The following is a 23804-nucleotide window of genomic DNA, read 5'->3' on the forward strand; positions in this document are numbered from 1 at the left end:
GTTTACCTCTTCTACTAATGGATCTGAATCCAAGCAGGGGCGTTGTTGTGTTGTTGGAATTGCATGATTTTAACTAACATGATGTCATGAGGAAAACAGGAAGTATAGTCCCTTTGTGAGGTCACGTCAAAGGATCATGTTAATTTGATGATGTTTCTGTCAGTCGTTCTAATCTAAACTAATCTGAGGCACTCACATTACATTACTGTATTAAATACTTGATTGTGATTGGTCACTTGCATCCTATTCTATATATTACTACATGATTTGGCATAAGGGACACATGTGCCACACATCTTATGATTTAATAAAGTATGCCTTTATAATGATGTGAGGTTAAGGATATACATATATAAATAGAATTTCCACAGTGTCCCACTTCACCCTGATCCATTCACATCAATGTAATTTAACTCAAAGTTTTGTGCGTTCTAAATATGAGGAAGAAGGAAAGAGGATGAGCAGGTTGTTTTTAAATGATGTAATCAGCTTGTTCTCACATCATAAATGATCCTGGTACTACAATGTACCATGTGGACCATGAGGACTCATCTGTGAAGCTTTAGGAGGGGAGAGAGTGAGAGAGAGATAGAAAGGGGGAGGGGGCAGAGAGGGTGTGTGTGTGAACACTTATTTAGTTTCTCCCCCAAACGTCTCCGCATTCTTCTCTTGGTTAGGTCAAGAGAGGAGAGAGAGAGAGAGAGAGAGAGAGACGGAGCGCGGCAGAGGCGATCACACAGAGAGCAGGCTGAAACTTCGCTGGAGACGCGCCTGTGCAGGTCAGTTCCATATTCTCATAATAATCTCATAATCTGTGTGTGTGTGTGTGTGACAATATGAGTGTTTTAATCTCCATCGTCAGGTCCATCCTGTTCTAAGTTGCATGTTAGTTTCTGCAGTGGTATCCGCATCTTGTGAGGCTTCATTCAGCATTTTTTCGTTAATCCATGCAGAGCTCAGTATTACGCGCAGAAATCCACTGCTGTGGACTACAGGCATGTGTGGATCGATACCAGCGGATGAATCGATCAATTATCAGACTATAAAAAATAATAAGGAAAAGCTCAATCGTTTAGATGTAAACGTGCCACTGTTATTCTACCGTGTATGAAAGCAAAGATGGAAACATTCGCGGGGAAGGTGTGCGCGCACATGCCATCTAAACAGTCTCCAATAATAATAATAACAATAATAATAACGATAATAATAACGATCGTGTCTGTTATTCCTGCTATGATCCCGTCACAAACAAAATGTTCACGAGGAATCAATCAATCAGAGTGCCGGGTGCGCGCATTTCTATTATTATATATTTATTTTGATGTTGGTGTCCGGGCTGCAGAGACGTGGTGGTGTGCAGGTTTACAGCGTGACATACTTGAAAGGCGACTCTATAATAGCTGCACAGTTCACACCAGAGTTTTTTTTTAATTATTATTTCCGGTAGTGTGCCAGGTGGTTCACTCCACTTCATCCTCTTCATCGCTGTAATGCTGGACCTGGACTGTAAGCCCCAGCGATGAGGGGGATGAAGAGAGAGAGAGCCTGCTGGGCTTCCCGGAAGAAAGTATCAATTATTGATTATATATAAAATAATACAACATTAAAAGTAAATAGTCGATTTGAGCTTTGTTATTTTTCTTTCATTTGTGTCTTTGAATTCATAAAACAGAGAGAGCATGTGGACACTGAGAGTTTTAGGAGAGAGAGAGAGAGAGAGAGAGATCTACAGAGCATATGGTCTCGTGACGTAACGCCGGTGGCTGCGGACGCGCTCACAACAGCCTCCGTGTGCGAGTGTATGGTGTGTGTGTGTGTATGGCTCCGGATTAAATCCGGAATAATCAAAGGTACATACACTGTCATCATCGACACGCGTCACAACTAATAGCCTAGACAACAGAACAACAACATCATCAACAACAACAGCAGCAGCAGCGATGAACGCCGTGACCGCTGGAACGTGTCTGCTCGTCGCCGGCATCAGCTGCTACCTCTACGGATGGGATATGTTGTCATCGCTGCTCCGTGTCTCTGTTGCAGACCCCTCCATGCCCGAGCCGGGAGCTGCTCCGCGGCGAAGCCCGCAGGGAGTCCCCTACGCCGACCTGCAGCACATCGTCAACGCCGACGGACTGCACTTGTTCTGCCGCTACTATAAGCCAGACGTCACGCCAAGGTCAGTGGAGGGAAATACTAAACTATAGCGGAAATGTTTCATGCTGTCTGTTGCTTACATGCACGTTAAATGAAGTGTAACCTAAACAACACACTGTCTTGATTTTTAGTGGAGCTTCTAAAAAAAAGGATCCGGTCTTAGACAGTAATCCAATCCACATGGTTGTTTTCAGCCCTGGAATGTCTTCAAACTTTCTAAAAGGGGGCTTCAATCTGCAGACATTTACAGTGCAGAACTACAAATATACTGCAGGGTGTAGGCCTAATATAGACACCTTGCTCTGTGCAGATCTAATTCTGAGAGTGTAGTTTCAAACCAACAGGTTCCCATTTATTCTTTAAAAATACATTTAAAGACATATATGTCCCTCATGCTATCCCTTGGACCACTAATTAAAACTGAAAGCAGCCTACACTTACTGCAATAGTCTGGACAGTTTGCTCTTACTCTGTGCCTCAAAAAATATAAACACTGTAATTATGTTAATCTCTTAGAATCTCTTAATCTAGCAGATGCACCAGTGATTCATTCTGGGTCATGGCCCTGTTTAAGAAATACGTTAAGTGACACATAAACACAAAAACGAATGTTAATATATCAGCTTTAGAGTTAATCTTTTCACCCGTCGTTTAGCAATCACTTCATGCCAGAGCCCAGGACAGTTAATGATGATGCCACAAGCATGTCAGCATCAGCAGAGAAAACGCAGATTAATCAGATGTCAGGGTGTTGTCCTGGACACAGTGAGGTTTCTACTGCAAAAAGCCTGATATTCTGTCTGATACAGCACTCTGATGTAAAGGAGAGTGTAAAAAAGACTATACCACTTTTAAAAAAAGAGCGAAAACAACACTTCTGACCGGTGTTGGATTTTCCACAGTCTGCTGTTGGAGGCCTCTTTTTCTGCACTCATGTGTTTGTGAAACTGAACACAGATGTCACACCCACTTACAAACCACATAGCTGCATGCAGGGCGCAGAAGGAAAGAGAGATGTGACTGAAACCAGAGTCTAATGCAACATCTGGAATCAAGATATTACTGATCACACACATACTCACACGCATCTCAGCAGAGCCGCCTGTGCTGTGTAACTGCTCCATAGAACCCCCGCTGGTTTCTACCTCACAGTGTGTGTTTTTGGTGGATTCTGTATTTGTATGCAGGGCTGCTTGTGTGTATACCTCGAGGTGTTGTGATGTTTTTGTTGTTAGGTGGTTTTGTACTGACACCCACAAATCCCCATCCCATATCAACAAGACAAGACAAGACAAAAACATTGCTCATCTGTTTAAACCTCCATCAACAAGTCTTGGTAATACATAAAAAACAGTCATCCCACAACTTTATATTTACACTGACAGTCATATTTTTCAGTGGAAATAAAAAGCTGAATCACCACAGGATTAAAATAGTGCTTTGTGTTATAACTGTTTTAGAGCTGAAGCAGTGGAGCTTTCCCACTGGAGGCCAACCATGCTATAAATACATGCAGGCATGCTACAGAGGCATGTAAGAGGGATGTGTAACATGATGTGTACATTTCTGGGAAAAAACTCATGTTGGTGCTTCTTTTTGTAAGTGCAGACTGGATAGTTTTTGGGTTTTGTAGGATTTTCAGTAGCTCTGGCAGCAGTTACACCTTTATAGGATAGTTCAGCTCTAGCTGAGCTGGCAGCTCCTGTTAACTAGGCAGTATTTGCATGTTTTATAGGCCCCTTTCACACAGCAGGGCATGTCGCTAACCTGACAATGCTCTGCCACCTCACTTGAAGGTCTGAAAGGACTGAAACAGGCTGCAGTTCACCTAGAGGGCGCTCTCAAGACAAACAATTATTTAACTATTAGACGGTAAACTTAACATTTTATTTTAGTTTTGGCTAAAATAGTGTTGATTAAATATCAGAACTGATTTGAATTGATTCCCCTTTATTACTGCTAAGATGATTTTGCCCATAACATGCTAACATTCTTACTAATGGACTGATTGTGACTGATTCCTTCATAGCCCGAGTTCTGGGTTCTACTGCAGGAGGACAATATTTTTCTGTATTTTAAAAAGCTATAAAAATGTAAAGGATGTGGATGTATATTTTTGCTTCCAACAAAAACATGAATGAAATTTCCAGAATACTTGTCCTAACACCCCCAGGCTGGCTACACACTGGTTTGTGCTCAATTTGTACCCAAGTTATTTAAAAGGCTTTAGTGTGAGATTTTATTTCCAAGTATATGTTATTGTTGGATATATTACATTTTATTTACAAGTTTTAATAGCCTTATTCATTAAAGCACCATTTGCTCTCATTCTAGGTGTTTTTATGTATTTTTTCTACCTTGGAGGTGATGGAATCACCATGGCAACAAGTCATGGCTGATTGGGCACTGCGTTGGTCATCATGTCGTCTCTTAGCAGGACGTAATAAAGAGTAGCTGTAAAGTTTATCAACACAGTTGTTACTAATGGCTTTATCTGTAATGATGGTCAAAACTAAAAAAAAGTATAACAGTACAGCTCATTTTTTATGTTTCTTATTAGGATAAGGATACTTTCAGGTGAAAGGTTTTGGCTCTAAATGGCCCTTTCACTAAATGCAGGAAGTATGTGAAAGGTAATGGCATCAGTAATAATTGACAGATCCTCCAGTTAAAGTCTAACTGGGCCATTGAACCAACGGATGGAAACAAGAACACACTGTGTTTCCACTGATGGTGTCATTTACTATTGATTATTCAGATGATTTTCAGCATGATTTCCATAAATTACTTTATTTACTGTAGTCCTATATCTGTGTTAAGTAGTAGGCTATATAGGTAATTTATGTGGGGACAGCAAGAAGCAGTAAAGTACAAAAAAATCATATAAGAAGTCAGTATGAATTAGACACAGGCACCAATTATCAACAATAACTATACTTTAATGACGTCAAATTGTGGTGTTTACTGCTGTTCCATTATGTCTGTCCTCATTTCTCATACAGAAAACTCTTGATATTGTGCACAATATATAAAAGGCTTAAATGCATATGACCCACAAGGCACATACAGAGTACTGAACAAAGCCGTGTGTAAGGATGTGTTGATAAATGCTTCACAAAAAATAATTAAATCTGAATGCTGACATTTTCATCACTTGGTGAAAAACTCCACGAGACCGAGATTTGGATTTAATATTACAGCCACAGAATGTATGAGCATCCCAGAAATGTGTGTGTATAGCTGATGCGATGTTTGGGTTGATGATGGAGAAATGAGGTGCTGTTTATGTAGTTTATGAGTTCTCTGTAACTGTGGAGTACCCTGCCAGATTTGCATTGTAAAGGGATTAGGGCCTGTGGTTGTTTGGAGAAGCTCTGAGTAGAGCCAGTGGGAGGACTCTGTGAGTGTTTTAATAAGGCTGGTTATACGCCTTGTTGTTCCAGCAACCAAAAATGGCGTGAGAGACAAGTGGGTTTTAAGTTCCCATGTGAGATAAGAGAGAGGCGAGTGAAGAGAGACCATGAGAACAGACACCCTTTTTACTGCTTACTGAAGCTGCTTCAGGAAAAATCATCAGAATAGAACACTCAGGTATATCAGCAAGGCTGCAGCCAGTATTTTTCGACTAGTGTGGTCCAAAAAAAAATGCTATGATGAAATATCAAATATAAAAATGGCATTTGAGCAGAATTTTCCTCTTATTGCTCCATATCTGTGCAGTAATAAGTCATGAAAATTAGTTTATTAGCATCAGTAGCAGTTTTTTGGCACATAATTACATATAATGAATACTATGACCTGACGGTTAAAAACCCTAATAATATAAAACAAGTTTGTAATATAAAATAAATGGTTCTTACATGTTTCAATCAATATTCACTCTTGTAGCTGCCCTATCATTACAGTATTACACCTTAATACCTTGTGTAAATGTGCATCTGAGAATGCTTACATCAGCTTACTGGACGCCAATAACACCTCTGTTAACGATCAAGGATATTGTATTATGATCACACACACACACACACACACACCAAATCAGTGAGGACCTTGCTGTTAGCTATGACCCCGGGTGTCAGTGAAGGCATCACAGCCTCACACTTACCAGACCCCCTAGAGCTGAATGTAAACAGTGAGTTGGCTCTTTCATTACTGAGCCAACATGCTGATGACGCCTGCTTATTGTCACTCGCCTGTAGCTATATGAATGCAGACATTTGTCAGAACTTTGGGTGATGACATCTTTAGCTTCTTTGGTACTTAAAGCACAGATGAAGAAAGGCTGTGAGAGGGAGAACAAAGTGAGATTACCACAGAGAATGATGGATGGAGAGAAGGCACATAATTACCACTGGACTGTTGATTCACTGTAAATTGAAAATTGTCTTTACAGTGAATCCAGATTAGCACCATTAATCCCCCGCTGCCCCTCCGATGTGTGTTACAGAACATTATACTTACACAAAGAAACCCATTCACTCACATCTTGAGCGCAGAGGAAGTCTCAGCCTGATGGCTTCATGAAAAAAAGGAGATAGAAAGAAGAGCAGTGAGTGAAATTTGCTAATGAATCCTGATGAACAGCTACTTCTGTTCTGCTCTTCCTCGGCCTCCCCCCTCCTCTCAGCTTGCCTCACTCCTTTCCCTCTTTTTTCTCTGCTGCTGAATACATATGTGCTAATTGTCTGCCGCTGCTGATTGAAGCTCTTACAGGCTTTACAGCACTGCTGCTGCTGCTGCTTAATGTTCTCTAATAAAAGAAGCACAACCTTAAGGAAAAACCTGCTTCTATACTGGAAGAGACTGGACTACTTAGAAAAGGATATCTCATTTTATATGCAGGGGCCACTTGCAACATCTTCATAGTGCAAGTTTTAGCTCCAGAGCTGAATAAGTGAGTAAAATATTTGGATATAGATTATATTTTTATTACATCAAACCATGATTACATAGATGTAGGTCAGAAATCAGGATACATGTGGAAGATTTTGGCTCATATTCCTATATGTCTGTTTTGAGTTGGGCGTGCATGGGTGTGTAGAGGCAGGCAGACGGACAGATGGAGGATAGCTGTTATCTTTGACAACACAGACTGCCTCGCCTTCATACTGTCATTCTCTGGCGCTCATCATCTGTCATTTTTTTCCCACCTCATCCTGCCTCTCGATGTGTGTCTCACACACACAAATGCATCACTCACCTTTTTTTTTTTTATCGGAGTAGTTTTGTGTTCTGAACATTGAGGGCTGCAGTGCATGGGTGAAGGAGATGATTGTTTATTCGACCATTCTACTAGAATAAGTACCCCTCTTTCAAATGAGCTTTCACTCTGTGCTTTAAATGCAAATTATCTGCTGCTGCTGCTGCTGCCCACAGCCCATTTTTCCAGGAGAGAACTGTTCACAGTGCCGTGGAAACTCCGGTGAGGCATTGGGACCAGTATGGCGTGCCTCTGTGCCTATACGCCATTATGGGGGCACATTCAGGTCATATTGATGCTAGGGATGCCATAGAGAGAACATGTTCCTATTGGTTAACCTGATACTTGCCTGATAAGCTTTCTTGTCAGGTAGCCTCCAATTGTTCTAGCTACTGGTCGGCCAGCTTCCCAGCAGATCGTGTTTCTGAGGTGTTAGCCTGCCGCCTCCCAGGTATTGAGCTATAGGCTATGCTGGCCGCCATTGTTCTGGTTTCACATCCAGTCTTTCGAGCTTTTGATGAAGGGTGTTAAGGTCAGGACAGACAAGTTCTTCAACTGGAAAGAACATTTCTTTGAACTTTTATATTGAAGAAGGAAGCAATCGAGCAGACAGCTGAAGTTGCACATTTTGTTTTGGTCACATGATGATGGAGGAAAAAAATAAATCAAAATAACATATTGATTGTTTTGTTACCTTTCCCCCCTCTCCTGTCTTTTTCATTCCAGGGCTCTGGTATTTGTTGCCCATGGAGCTGGGGAGCATAGCGGACCATATGATGAGATTGCAGAGAGACTGAAGAAACTGTCCCTGCTGGTGTTTGCTCACGACCATGGTGAGTGACAAATTACAGCACCGCATCTGCACGTGTGCAGCCTACACTGATGGTTCCACTCATGTTGTTCACAGAAAATCCATCAACTGTTTCATTTTGTGAGCCTGTGAGCAAAAACAAAAACATCTAGGCGATGTTATGCATCGCTGCATCTTTTCAGTGAATAGGTGTGCTATGAATGTGGTGCTATTATTACTACTACTGGTTGTGCAGGTTTCAGTAAAAATGTGTCCAGGATGTGCTTACTTTTATCTAGGCTTCAAACAGGTTTTCTTCGTCCAAAAGACAAATTTAACCTAATCCAGGCTAAGACAAAGGGAAACCCTTGGGTAAACTTGTAATCTAACAAGTTTGACTAAACTGGCAAAAGTGGCCCTGATAGGATCTAAATGAACAATCCACACCAAAGAGTTTCAGTGAGTTGTGTCTCCTCAGGGTGCCTCCAGCCAGTTTCAGGGGAAGATGCACAGTAATGAGAAATGAGGGAGATATAATTTGTTGGTTGAAAAGATAGTTGTGATTTGCTTTAAAGCAAACCTTTTCATGAGTTTGGCATAATGCAGACCTGGGCAAAGTAGGGCCAGACCCGGCCCCAGCACGCCTCTAATGCTGCCCAGGAAACTATATTCAGGTAAAGCGCATGGAAACTCCCAAGGTGCATACAGGGTGTGACCACAGCGCTGCAGCTGACATAGTTCACTTTCACCTTGGGGTTTCATTGTTTATTTTTAACCAGTTTTAACTCTTTTAATGGTTTTCTTTAGTAGGTTTTCTTCACACCACCTGTGCTGCTCTGCACTGTGTGTGTGTGCGGGGAGACGCTTCAATGTGCTTCTGCCACACTCAAAGTAGATATTTATTTATATATTATTTATTAAAAAAAAATAAAAAATCAGGGGTCCTTTGATTTTTATGAAAGTCTATGTGGCCATCGCAAAAAAAATAATAAAAATAAATAAATAAATAAAATAAAAAAATAATTGCCCAGGCCTGGTGTAGTGTGAAATCTCAAATTTATATTCAAATATCAGTAATAGGGTTTCCTGCTGAGTGTCTGAGTGAGTGTTTGATCAAGTGGCATAAAAACTAAACGTGCCTGGCGTGGGGCCACATCTTTCCATGCTTTTAGAAGCTCACATTTGTGTCCCCAACATGTGTGAGCACAAATGATCGTGGGTGCTTTGACAATGCTATAAGGACACACACGATTATCCTTATCCAATATTCATGCGTCCTAGACATGAGGATGAATTACAGCCCGACACAGCATCTCCTGTATCGTCCACACCCAACTTATCAAGGCAGAAATCTCTGAAATCACACACTTATTAATCAAAGCTTTGACAGCTGAGCAGCAACATGTGTGAACTTTTCTACAGGTGAATAACAGAAGACACAGAAAGAGAGAGAGACAGAGAGAGAAGTGGAGGAAAAGACTCAGCTGTAGCTCAGCTTTATAGAGGTGGAGATATCAAAGAGCTGACAGTGGTAGTAAAAAAAAGGTGTCTGATGAAGATGAATGAGGCTTCTCACAGCAGCAGTTCATTCAATGGAACAAGAACAATAAGGAACACGTCCCTGCAGACACCAGTTTTTCCTCTCTTATTCTCATACTCAGGCCTCAGGCAGTGCTTTATCGGATTTGAGATCTTTCACTCTTATTATATAGAAGGAGTCTGTTCCACCAGTAGTAATTGTGTACAGATCTTTTTCACACAGACACCTACAGCTATGATGATGAGAATTCTTAAGATGTTTTCTTTGACATGAGTAATGAGGAAAAACAGCTTTTAAAAATATTTCTAATGTTGTGTTTTATGTCTCTGGGTTATACTTCCTGATTTATTTTGGTACTTGTCATCCCTTGTGTGTTTTGGTTTACCTTCCTGTCTTTTTGTTTTGTTGGTTTCACTCTGTCTCATTCGTCCTAGCCGTGTTCTTCCCCTTTTCAAGTATTGTAAAAGGCGTCTTCCTCACTCTGTGTTTCCTCAAGTCAATCTGGTTTGTTCTTACATTTTAAGTGCACTGACATTGTATTCTCAGTTATTCATTTACAAGCTCTTTTAATTGTTCAGTTAGTGTTTTGTATCTTGCCACACATTAACAAGTGCAAAAGAACCTCTCAGGTCAAGGGTCATATAATCGAAAAAAAAAGACAATGGCAGGCACAGCTGTCTGATCTCCAGTTGTGAGCACATTTTGTTTAACAAATTAATTTGAACTGACCATAGCTCTCAACAGTCCTGGTAGGTGTCATCAAACACCTGCATTTTGTATATCTACTAGATGTCTCCTGTCAGGCCTAACAGCTGCTGATAGGGAAAGTCTTAATGCTGCAGCCTACTAGATCTGCAGCTGGTGATTGTTTGCATGAAATCGATTGTCCCATTATGACATTTTATGGATGAACCGGTCATAAATGTCCTAACGTTGTTCCTGTTTGCAGACTAACAGTTCCAGACTTCCTCTCATTGGCTTCATTGTGGCAGCTTTAGAGCATATAATGAGGATTTAGATGATAACTTTGTTCATCAGCTTCCTGTTTCAACAGCATTAAAGCTCAAAGAAATGATCTTTCCAGTGTGTTGTGAAAGAACATCCCTGTCTCTACAAATGGGCCTGGACAGTGTCCACATCATTATGCACATATAAAATGTACCATCCAGTGAGAAAATATTTGCTCCAAGGCTTGATAAGTCACTAAGCTTTTGGTCAATGGAGTTACCATATGCATAGACCCACATTTAAATCCAGGTATTCTTTAAGAGTTAGCATGGACCAAGCAAAACCTATCCATTGTTATTATAAGGTGTGTAATTGGACACAACTGGAGACAATTGCTCCGATTGATTGATGAGCAGAAAAACCGCAGAGGGACGGTCATATGTACAGGACACACAGAGCGAGAAGGTGTGAGCCTCACACACGTCGTAAATGTTTAGGAGCTGGTATTATCGGTTCGTTGGTTGCCATGGCAGCCCGTCTCCCTTCTCGGTTCCTGCTGCAGTAACTGGGGGAGAGGACACATGCAGTATATGTACATACATATTCAGACACAGTCTCCCTCCTCTCCTTCTGTCAGTCACACTTTTTTTTTCTCCTCTGGCACCTACATTCTCTGTGACTCTCTAATCTTTATATAGTCTATGCAACTTTTAAAGTATGTGTTTTTTTTGTCTAGACTTGATAGCGTGCTGCTTGTGTTTATGCTTAGCCTTGAAGCTATAATAGGACAGTCTTGATTCATGTTTACCTTTTTGGAGCCATATACAAATAGCAGCATGTTTGACTCTCGTCCTCTTCTTCCCTCTTTGCAGTTGGTCATGGTCAGAGTGAAGGCGACAGGATGAACATTAAAGACTTCCAGGTCTACATCCGAGACTCCCTCCAGCACATCGACCTGATGAAGTCCCAGCACCCTGACCTGCCAGTATTCATTGTGGGCCACTCTATGGTAAAAAAAACCTGTTAATAAGTCATAAAGTGTTTAGTGCTAGCTCCACATGGGGAGACACAGCTTCATTTTATTATGGGATACTAGTATTATTAAACAGTAAAATCTTATTTTTAACTTTTGATGATGTTTTCCAATTTGGCTCTGTATCATGGACAAATTCCAGTTCAGGGACGCTTTGTGTGCTTCTGAGAAAAACTCCTGCTCACCTTTTACACACTGACACACATTCCCACCGCCTGCAGCTGCTGCAGGACACTGAAAACCTCCAACAGAGCAGTTTACAGGTTCAAGGACTGCCTGGCTGGTTTTGTAGACAGCGAGAGAAGAGAGTGTGCTCAGTGTTAGCAGCCAATGTCATTGACTGTGTGGAACACAGTTGTTTCCTTAAACTAATCTGGCGTGTGAGTTAAGCCGTCGCATCATTTAGCAATTAATTACCATGAATTCCTTAAATATTCTGTATTATTGTGATAGATCTTTCTTATTTTCAAAGGTATTTTTGGGGCATTCTTCAACATCTACAAACCAGTTGTTATCAGCCTTGTTGTTGTGTCTTTCCCAGTATAAAATGCTGTTATTGTTTTGTCCTTCTGCACTGTCATACAGGGTGGGAAATGCTGCTGTGTATCTGTGGTGTTGATAAAATAGTTTGGTCTACAGTTATTTTCAGTACAGACACAGTTCAGCACGTGTGTATTATCTAATATGTAGAGTCTTTGTTGAATGAGAGTAAAGGCATCACAGCCTCATTGCCGCGCTCTATGACCCACAAACTGTAAGTGCAGCTAACAGAGCACAAACAGTATTGACAACTTATATAATAGATGATTACTGGGAGTGTTTATCGGACGAATCTATTTGCACTTCCATGAACTTGTGTCTATTTGGTGAACGGGCTCTGATTATGTATTCACACAGACGTCTTCGTGTACAAAGCTTTACGCCGTAGTGTCACACTGTATCTTAAGCTGCCTTCACTGTCAAGAACACGTGAAACAAGAGCTCCTTTGTGTGTGCTCAAGTCTGCACCACCTGTGCGAGTCAAAAACATTTCAGGCTGAAGACAAATAACACCGTTTTAGCCTTTTTTTTGGGTTTGCAGCTGTGAGGCGTATCAAGCTGAGGAGACGTGCAGATTCCTCACAGAAATGCTTCGCCGCGAGAAGCGTGGAGCCTTGTTATTCGGCAGCACAGCAGCGAGCTTGTTGGATTTGACAGAAATAGCTTTTACAGCAGGGATAATGAGCTTTTTGGAAAAATGAAGTTGCATTGTTTGAAAAAAGGTGCATAGGTTTGTGGGGTTTTGCAGTGACACAACAAAATGTTGTATTATGTAAGGCTTAATAACATTCCATACTTTTGGGCACTGGCAATATAAACTGTCCTCATCCGGAAAGCAACAGCAATTGTCCAAATGTGAAGCTATAGTTGATAATAAATATAGGCAAATCTTCTGTGAGCCATTTTGCATCTGTGGCTATGTAGGCACTGCCTGAACTCCTGATTATTCCAAATATAGGCAAAGTGGTAGGCGAACAGTCATGTAAGCAGGCCGCTCTCAAAGTGAGTCAGCCTGTCACTCGAATCGGTCACACACTTAATTATGCAACGCTTGTATTGTCTTAATATAGTTGAAACAATTCAGTTGTATAATTTTGACAAAAAGGTCTTTGGAGATTGAGTAACTTGTGAAGTCAGCAGCCAGTGGCTAATAGGGGACTGTAGATTTGAATAACAATTGATGATGCCACCTAAACCATAACATGCTCCTAAACATAACCAAGAAGTTTCAACTAATGACTATTAATGATAGTATAGTAATAGGTCTTTAAAAATATATGTATATATCCACTCCTGATTGCTTACATTTGTCATCCATTGTACCTCAGCCAGCTGTTTTGTGGTAACCTCTTTTTTGTTAATGTTTTGTTGAGGTCTTCGTCTGATATCATAATGGTAGATTCATTAGCATCGTCACAAAAAGATGATTTATGTATCAGCTAGAAAGGACTTTGTTGAACTTGTCAGGCAAAACGAAACTTCTCCTAATCCACTGAATCCCAGGGGGCCAAGAAAATGAGAGATATTAGCGGTTTAATGAGACTCAGTCTTAAACCTGATGGCTTATGATACAATGATGACAGATGGTTCATTAGAGAAACCCGTGGTTGCTTTTAAATGGATTCCCCACGTTGTTTAAACATTTATGAGTCTTTTCAACGATTAGAAATGATTACAGAAATTTTTTTTAATTATCCAAACATGTTCTGCCATATTTGTACACTTAACTGTGATCCATTCAGGACGACAGCTCCTCCATCTCCTCTCTCCCTGTCAGCCGGGCTTTTTAGATGCTTTAGACAACACGTTGTTTAATTAATGTGTCTGTTTGCGAACCTTATTTGGCCAGTGCAGCAGTAGTCTGCTGTATATAAGGACGGTCATCAGACTCTGACATCAGAGGCAAAGCGTTTTGTGTAAACTCCACTGTGACACTGACTGCCTGTTTAGACATCAAATCTGTAAATATTAACAGAAAGACCTTCTTCTTTTCCTCCTTATGTCCCCACCATCTCTTAACTAACCCTCCATCCACTGCTTCGTCCTGACCTCTTTTCCTTTCAATTAAATAAAACTTCAGATCGCGTGTTTTGGGAGCCCGACCCAGGACAAATATTTTATCACCATGTTTTCGTAGACCTCTCTTCTTTGCTTCCCAGCATTGTGACTCTGCATCCTGTTTCTATTAGTCTGTTCCTGACAGTTGGGGTCTCATTTTCAAAGTGATTGAAACAGCAGGTGTTTGTATATACTTCTGTAAGTAAAAAAAAAGTAGAGTAGTAGAGAAGCTTGTTCCAGATTGTCACGCTACACCAGTACCAGTATTCCATTCACTGTTTAGGAGCACCAGAACATGGACAGGACACATACGATGACTAGGCCAAAAGACAGCAAAAGCACTGATTAATAGTTTCCTATTAATCAGTGCTTTAATTCATCTTTTTTTTTTTTTTTTGCTTCAGCTCATGGGATTGCTGACAAATATGCCTTAAGCCTTGGCTCCTTCCCACTCTTCCTCATTTCTGTCCTTCTCCATCAGTATTCTGGCCCAGACTCATTTGACCTACTTCCTCAGTGGCAGCATTTTATGTAACTGTTGAGGTTCTATTTATTCAGCTTTTTTGCTCTATGTCTCTTTCTGTATCTATTTACTCATTCAGAGTCTTGTCATGCTGAACCAAGACTCTCTTATTTTCATTCCAGCCAAGATAAAAATGAACTAGTGATCCATGTAACACATCGTTTACACTCTGTAATCCCAAGACAGAACCCAAAGGTCCACTGATGTTTGTAAAATGTATTTCTGGACTCATACTGCTTAAACTGCGTCCTAATTGAGAGGCTGCATCCACAGAATGACAAGGTCTATAGAAGTCTGTGCATCATATACCTCAAAGGTTGTTAAATGGAAAAGTCTGGTCTGTGGAAGACTTCCTGTTTATCATGGTCCCTGCATTTAGCAATTACAAGAGAGTTTGTGGAGTCCGCTTTTTAGGTTAAAAATAATCCAACTGTTAATGCAGTGTATCCTGGGATACCGGGCCCTTCCATTGTCAGGAAAAAAGTAGGAGTCTTGTCCCATTGAAGGATACAAGCTCCCCAATGGAACACAGCCACCATGTAGGTAGGGTTGCAGTCAGAGTGCTATGCACTTGTTACCATGGCAGCCAAGAAAATGGAGTAGAAGCTTGTTGCTTCTAACAAGATGGAATTATTTAGAGACTAGATGAATAGCAGAGTGTCTGAATCTTCATCTAAAAGTTCCAATAAAGCAGCAGCCTTTTGAATGCACCGTGAATCAGCTCAGTTGAAGGTCGGTTTATGCAAAAAGATCTGAACTATCATCTAGACAGAAGGAAAGAAAGAAATGTAACTGAAAAGCTCCTTTAAATGCTAAAATGAAAGACAATACTTGGGATGAGGTCGCAATGCCTATGATGACAACAAAATTGGGTGTGTGAGAGCATGCTGTGTTCAGCTGTGTAGTTCATAAAGTGTCTGTTTGTATGCTAGCTCCTCAGGAAAGTGGACCCATTGACAGTGTGTCACTGAATGCCAGCATTCAGAGATAGAAAGTGGAAGAAAGCCTCTAATCAGCTTTTCAAAGAGCTTCTCTGCTCTACTCCTTTTTGTCATCCAGTCTCTATCTCGCTCTTCCTTTTCCTTTTAACACTTACCTCACTATCAGTCATCATTTAGTGAAATCACATTCAGTAGGTTTTTTAAATCAAAAAGTCGAACGTCAGGGAGGAATTTTCATCTTTTTAATGACGGTTCAGCGGCATTGTTTTTGTTTTTTTGGTCGGGAGCCAGCAGAAAATGTTCTGATGGGTTTTATGGCTTTATGTTGTGCTGGAGTGAACCCACCACTGGCCCCTGCACTGATGAATATTCACAGAAATGACAAAGACCCCTCACATAAGCAAAGTTGAAGCCAATTTGTCCCAAGAAAGAAAGAAAGAGAGAGAGAGGAGGGGGTGTATTCACCCACTCAGAGTCACTGCAGTTGTGTGTGTTTGTGTGTGTGTGTGTCCTGCACTTGCTGCGTACAAGAATAGAAACCGCGCCTGTGTCCGCCGTGGTAAATTGATTTAAGCTTTGGCCGCCACAGGGCTGCTAATTATCATGGCCTTACATCACAGGATTTAAATCACAATTAAGAAATGTCAGCATGAGTGCCTGAGGTTCAGGCCTCGCCTTGATGTTCGCTGCAGCTACACAGTTGCACATTGTGCCCCGGATGGCAGTGGCCTTCGCGTTCACATTTCTGTTCCAGTCTGTGTAGAGCAACAAAAGATGGATTGTTTTATGTTAGCCTTGACCTCCGAGTAGTGTTCCCACTGCTTTAGGGAACAGAACCTTTCACCTACTTTGCTAAGACTTTACCACTCCTATCTCAGGAGTGAAGACACCCTCTCTCCTGCCCCTCTACTCTAGGATAAAGAAAGCACACATGTTATTTTCAAGGTGCTCCACAGTTACTTTTACTTTTTCAGAGTCAAAACATTAGCATCGTTTTTATCAACCCATTCCTATCTATAATTATATAAGTCCAGGGTTTCAAAAAGAAGCACTTAGCAGTACCCGATTTACCATGACAACCAATCAAAAGGGCTTTATAAGTTGTGATCAGCTGACCGTATAATAACAACTTTGACATGACTCCATTGAGTATTTATTAGATTACAGTGCTGTACATACATTTGAGTTGTTAAAAAGGATTAAATGCCGTCTACATGGCAGTATTCAGTGAAATATTGTGTTCCCTAACTTTTCCAAGTTTTGGTTCACTTTAGGCAACAAAAACTAGGTTTAGGAATATATCATGGTGTATGCATTTCTCCTTAAATACAATTAAAAGGACAGTTTCTCTTACACTTAAATGTACTGTGGGTGTTTTTTTTCCATCAGGGCGGTGCCATCTCCATCCTGACAGCCTGTGAAAGACCCAATGATTTTGCTGGAGTGGTTCTGATTGCTCCGTTGGTCCAGATGAACCCAGAATCCGCCACACCGTTCAAGGTACAGCATGAACATTCGTCCACTTATGGCTCTCGTGTTATCTCTATTCTTCTTCTGTCTAACTTTAGGAGTTAGAATTCAAGAGTGCAATTAAGATCTAGATTGAATTTATTAATACCTGTAGGGAATTTAGGTAAATATGTAAATATTCCATAACATTTGCAATGCTATAAAAAGATTTCTTTTTGTATTTTGTGTATTAAGAGTGTGTAACAACTTCCGAATAGATTTTATGACACAAACACACTTTGTGAAGACATATGGGAGGAATTTTTAGGCAAGGTTAGGAGCACTCTGAGAGGATTCTTTGGATGTTTGTGAATGCTGCCCCAGGTGTCTTACTGAAAACAGTGGCACATTTTAAATGTTGTTTCCACTGAAGCACACAAACAGCATTAGCCGTCTCCTACTGAGTGTATCCCATTTTAACCGAGCTGCCATGGAGACTTGTTATCACTTTTTCACAGGGATAAATGTGTGTGTGTGTGTGTGTGTTTTTCAGCTCTGACATGTAAAAGTGGTTATGACTAAAATAAGAGTATTTGTCTGTTCCTTGTTGCAGGTTTTCATGGCAAAGATCCTGAACCACATGCTGCCCAGCCTTTCTATGGGCTCCATTGAGTCTAAATGGGTCTCACGGGACCAAAAGCAGGTGAGGGACAAATGTGGGTGGGCATGATTGGATTGTGGGTGGTCAAGCAGTCTACTGTAATCCAGGGGAGGGCGGCAGAAAATAGAATTTCCAAGGCCTCATGGAGGAAATGTGTGCGTGTGAAGTCACATATTTTTAGACAGTCACAGGATGAGGTACAACTCTAATGTCTGTCCAAGCATTTAGTACATTGTGTTGCGACATGTGTTTTATTAACAGGACGCACATACTGTGTCACCTTCAGGACAAAAGGACAATAGTGGTTTTGTTGTAAATACAACCACATGTCCTGTATAACCTGTTTGATGTTTTTGGCGCATGCACATTGTCCACTGTCTTACTGTCTGTTTTTATGTCCTTCCGTCAATTAAAACATTGTTGGACAGACTCCTGTCCTCTTAAAGAGATGATCTTGTGTCACGTCTCAGCTTGCAATCATTCATTATTTACAGTACACCTGAGAAACGCAGTTTACAACAGGCATGAATAGGTGTGTGTGACAGCATGTGTGAACAGGGTGTGCTCTCTGCTCTCAGTTCTACTCTGTGTTAATGTGAAATTTCCACCAATTTCCCCTTTTCTATCAATTGTTTGGACACTGTCTGAAATGTCTGAAATATTTTGTGCCAGGTGGAGGCCTATGATACTGATGAGCTGAACTTCCACGGCGGGTTGCGGGTTTCGTTTGGCATACAGCTTATGGGTGCGGCGGCGCGTATCGAGAGGGAGATCCCATCCATCAGCTGGCCTTTCCTGCTCCTTCACGGCGATGCCGACAAACTCTGTGACATCAGAGGCTCCAAAGTGATGTATGAGAATGCCTCGAGCTCCGATAAGAAAATCAAGGTGGGAAAGGTTTTTATTCATGTAGATGTTTGGCTGATTTCAGCCTGATGATTTTCTTTTTCTCTTCGCATGCACCTCATCTTTCTTCTAAATGTTTCATTAGGTCTATGAGGGAGGCTACCACGCTCTTCACCACGACCTCCCGGAGGTAGCTGAGTCCGTGCTGAAAGAAGTGACCACCTGGATCGCAGAACGCCTCCCCCCAACGACATCGTCACAACCGGAAGGCTTGTAGATTTGCACAACTTGACTACTGCAAGGAAACAGAGCTTTGTTCATTTTTCTTGTAGTCTATCGGGCATAATAATACTACTGTATGGGATCTATATGTGGGCATATAGATGGGCATTCTGTGTATAAATCCTTTTGGGCATAAACACCAATCAGACCACTGATTTAAGCTAGATTATCATTATTCTAGATGCTAAGCAGAGCAGTGGTCAGTTTCCCAGGAATAACCTATGATCAGGGATGCACATCATGTGTTACAGCGTGTGGGCTCATTTGGTTAACAATACAAAACACAGATTTTTGAAAAAGGTCACTTTTTTTAATACAGGCACTGTAAGCACTCTATGTATATACAGCCTAATAAGTCCTGCCTTCTCCTCACTTCCACCATGTGTTTCTTTTGTTCCGGTTGGGAACAGATGGTTGGCCTGAGGACAGATGGTCAGCACCTGATAGATTAAAGGGTTGTTTTTTTTTTTTTTGCTTCAAAATCCAGCCTAATATCTGTTTTTAATACCAATCCACTAATTAGTAATTTAGAAGATATCTCACAGTGATATTTTCCGAACCAAACAAGTAACTCAGCCAGCTCAGTGTGAACAGCAAAAAACATCACCTTCCCACAAAAAACAGTGCTATGCATGTCTGTGAGCTTAAGGCAAATTAACCAGGTGAAGGGGAGGAGGGGGGGGATTATAAAGGGACGAGGTCACGGGTCAAATAACCTCTTTTCTTTTGTGACCTCTGACCTTTGAGTTCATTCAGCTGTAGGGCACAGCTGGAACACCAGAAGGAAACATCGGACATCGTTCACATATAGCATCTGTTGTTTGGTGCTGTTGCATTTTTTTTTAAAAATACGTACAGTCCGTACAGTGCTTGTCTGTTTTCTAATTACTTGTGAATTTAAAGGGGTTACAGAAGGATGTGAAACAGCTGTCATACCTTCATTTTAGGCAATAAGTAAAAATAGACTTTGTGCCAACTCTGTGTTAATTAGTAGAAGAGGCCAAAGCAGTGGCCTGACTCTCACTTCTTCTCACTTCCTCACTTCACACACTACAGCAGCAGCAGTGTGCCGTACCTAAAGGCAGCCTCGGCTTCAAATATGCGTCCAGCTGAACCACAGCAATAATGTCACAGTAGCTTTTGTATCTGATAGTTAATTATAACCTAAGCAGACACACACTGAGCTCAAAGTTTGATATTTTTCAGGTAGACTGTAATTAGCAGTTCTAGATTTTTTTTTTTCAGCAACGAGATTTTTTAAAGGTGCACACCGCACAGCATCCAAGGGATCAAAAAAAATTTGAAAGTTTGTCGACTTGCAGCATTCCTGGATAGAAGTTCATTTGTGCAACCCTTATTATTTTTTCACCCAGAAGCTCAAAGAGACTCCTGTAGAGAGTGTAGGGGAAGCCTGATGTGGTATCCATGGTGACCGTTACTCATGTGTAACCATGGCAGACTTATATTATTCCATTTTATAAGTTTGTCACCAGGGTGACCACCAAAAGACTGATGGAATGGGATGAATGTCAGCCTCACTCTGTCCCCTTTATGTTGTCTCACTGTTTCACCTCCTCCTTTGTAAAACTAGAGCTTTTTGTTCAGAGTAGTAATTATGCATAACTTCAAGCCTGCACAGTTGTCTCCAACAGGGACATTATGTATAGGGACCAAGAGCATGTATTTCAGCTGTAAAGTTCCTTCTGCCTCTAGTGGCCAATCGGGGAACAACAGCCAGCTTTCTTCCTGAACCTAACCAAGTAATCCAACAGTGGCAAACATCAAAGTATGGCTTGTAAATAATAAGGCACATGATGATGATGATGTCCCAGGTTGACAGTCAAGAGTTATGTTATATCGTATCGGCCAAGCGCACAATATGTCCATATGTGCAGACATCTTAACACATATAAGGATAGAAGCTTATTTTAAAACAGGCGTCAGAATATATATCAAATCAGATCACATTGCCATGGTTGCATACATAAATGTAGATGTTCTCATCAGTCTCAGTGGGAGTGAGATGGTTAACATCCACCAGAACTGCAAGGGGTTTTTATCACAAGCACTTCAAACACAATCTAGCCCTGATTAGGCTGCAGCAGGCACACAAAGGCGGCTACACAGTCCCAGCCGTGCTCGAACTCATAATAGCGCCACGCCACATTGATCGGCACAGTGGTACCAGCCCGGCAGTAGCCTATGTAGGGCCACGTTTTAACTGCTCTACCTGTCAGAATACATGCACATCAATGCCAACGCTAGCTGCGAGGAGGTGAAGAGATAGCAAGCAAAAAAAAAAAGGTGGAAAAGAGATGAGAGAGAAGTAACCGTCGTAACCATGGCAGCACTGGTAAAAAAAATGTGTATTCAATAATGATACAGGAAGTATGGCAGACCTTTCTGTGCTTTCAGGGCCCCGTTGTCCATTTGCTGCTCTAAGGATTCCCTCTTGTGTAACATAAGAGAGCACATAATTAGCATTATCAGCTCACAGTGAATAATAAGAGTGGCACATATTCACTGAATTCAACACTGTCTCTGCTCTGCGCTTTGTAGTAGAAAGCAAAAATGATCCAAAGTTTGTGTGTGAGTGTTTTTTTCCCCCACATCCATTCCATGGTGTGATCCGAATCTAAAAATGAGAAAGAATCCAGATTCTAGATTTCATTCTAACTACAATTTCAGACATAATGTAAAGCCAGCATTGTTAAACAAGCATGAATTGGGTTTGCCATAGTGACAGATATAACTGCAGCACTCTGTCTAATAATCCACTGGACTGTTAATATCCTCCTTATTCAGGACAGACGTTCTATATTAAGGGGAAGTAATGAGGGCAGGAGAACACTGAATCTAATTGGGTTGCGGCTTTTGTGACAAATCCAATTGACCTACTGGTTTGTCAATGGGGCCGTTGTTGTTGTTGTTTTTTTTTTTAGACTTTATGACTGTTTCTAAGAAAAGAGCCTCCGCATGTGATGGAGGACTAAAAGGCACAGGCCAGTTTTAACACAAGAGCTGAAGATGTCACCTCCAAAAATACTGTAAATACGTGAAAAAAGGCTTTTCCTTCAATGACTTTTAAACGTGCAGATAACATTTTAAAAAATATTGCATCTTACTGGTTAGTCACACTGCTTGATTACTGAATATAACTGTAATATAATATGAAAATGAAAATTGCCTTGTACAGTACATATCTTTTATTTATCTAGTATAGCCTCTTTTAGAGATTTATGTTAAATAAAAATTATTTACAAGGCACTTTTTTACATTACATAGTCAACCATAACACAACTACAACATGTGTGTGCAGTCCCCAAATCATCAAATGTGTGTGTTTTGTTTTGTTTATTTTTTATTACCACTAAAGCGTTGTTGTGTTGTGTATTTGCTTTTCAAGAACTTTTCTTAAAATCAAACAGACTTGAGTGATAGTCATTGTCATCCTGCAGTGATAAAAACCCTCAGATCAGAGTTAAGATATTTTTGGAGACTGAACTGCAGGTATCTGGGCCTATGAGTTATTTGAAAAGAGATTTTTGTGACACTATGTATTGTATATCTATTTTCTAATTGTGTCCTGTTGTTGTTTGTGCCTTAATAACTGATGAATGTGTGCATTTGTGCTAAAGTTTGAGTTGATGTTTGTGGGTTTGACGAAGATAGTTGCAGATCTGTTTGTCTGTTACTCTGGCTGTCTTTAGTCACACATCTGTTTCCTGTCTGTCTGTTTCCTTGTATGTCTTCTGTCCCATCGGGGGAGTCAAAAAAAAAAAGAGATTATAATTCTGACAGTACAGGCTAAGCTACAGCACATGAATACCTCCCAGCTCCTTTGAACCCCCTTGTTTGTTTGTTTTAAGACATTCAGCCTCTCTCTGGGTAGTGCACAAGGATAATACACAAGGATTTGTAATCCACTAAGACTGTTATGTAATGAATGGCTGCATTATCCAATGGAGACGTTTTCATTAAAAATGCATCAAAGGGATGAAATAAATATCACAAATAATCATTATAAAACAAATTCCAAATAGAAGAATGCAGTCTCAAATAAATCCATACACCAAAATTGGATATTTAGTGTTTATGTCTGTCATCACTTGTGCACTTTTGTCACGTGACGCGCATGAATAATAAATATTTCTGTTTAGTGTTACTTGTAACATGTCTGACTGAAATCATATAGCCTGCAAATGTGAAGCTACGGAGCAGAAGGTGCCACATCATTTCTCAATTATGAAAAAGTGGAATATCATGTTGGATTTTATAGGCAGTGATCTGCATGGCATTCTTGAGTCTTCCTTGTAAAGTTATGTGTTGTTTGTTTTAACTGACTGACACTTTATTTGATTAGTCCAGCGCTGATATTCATCCAACGTGACAAACATTCTTTTTTCTTTTTCTTTTGTTCCACACTTTTCACTGGTTCGTTGTTGTCACTTGACAATGTTACACCATACTTCAAGATGTATGTATAAAGTGTAATTATGGAATTACTTTTGAATGTCAAACTACTTGTTATAAGACTGTTCGCAATGTCAAAATAAACTACAGTACATGACTAACAGCTTTCTCGTATCATGTTTTCTGTTTGCTTTATCTTTATGTTTTACTTGGAGCAAGATTTCAACACTGTAATAATGTGTTCTGGCTACACAGATCAAATGTTTGTGTGCATCATGTGTCCTTTTTTGTGTCGTCACTTTCATTTGAAACAGTTTAAATCAAATACTTTAAGCTTACATATTCAATATCAAATAAAACAATCATCGGTGTTGTAACCTACTTCTGGATCCAGGCCTCATATTTGTGCATTTTGGTGCAGGT

At 40.6% G+C, this 23804-nt stretch overlaps 1 protein-coding gene across 2 annotated transcripts; it reads left to right on the plus strand.

Moving 5' to 3' along the window:
• The first annotated feature begins 624 nt into the window (after positions 1–624).
• On the plus strand, positions 625–22819 carry mgll (monoglyceride lipase). 2 transcript variants are annotated; one of them, XM_028408896.1, is made up of 8 exons: positions 625–779; positions 2044–2179; positions 8084–8190; positions 11508–11644; positions 17120–17230; positions 17793–17882; positions 18513–18728; positions 18832–22819. In XM_028408896.1, exons 2-8 carry the CDS (start codon positions 2052–2054, stop codon positions 18961–18963), a joined length of 921 nt encoding a protein of 306 aa, XP_028264697.1. In that variant the 5' UTR covers positions 625–779; positions 2044–2051; the 3' UTR covers positions 18964–22819. The 2 variants fall into 2 exon arrangements, with proteins under 2 accessions (XP_028264697.1, XP_028264695.1); XM_028408894.1 differs by lacking the exon at positions 625–779 and having other exon boundaries at positions 1785–2179.
• Positions 22820–23804: the final 985 nt, after the last annotated feature.

This window comes from Parambassis ranga, chromosome 7 (assembly GCF_900634625.1).
Source record: "Parambassis ranga chromosome 7, fParRan2.1, whole genome shotgun sequence".
In the NCBI taxonomy this organism is placed as follows: domain Eukaryota; kingdom Metazoa; phylum Chordata; class Actinopteri; family Ambassidae; genus Parambassis; species Parambassis ranga.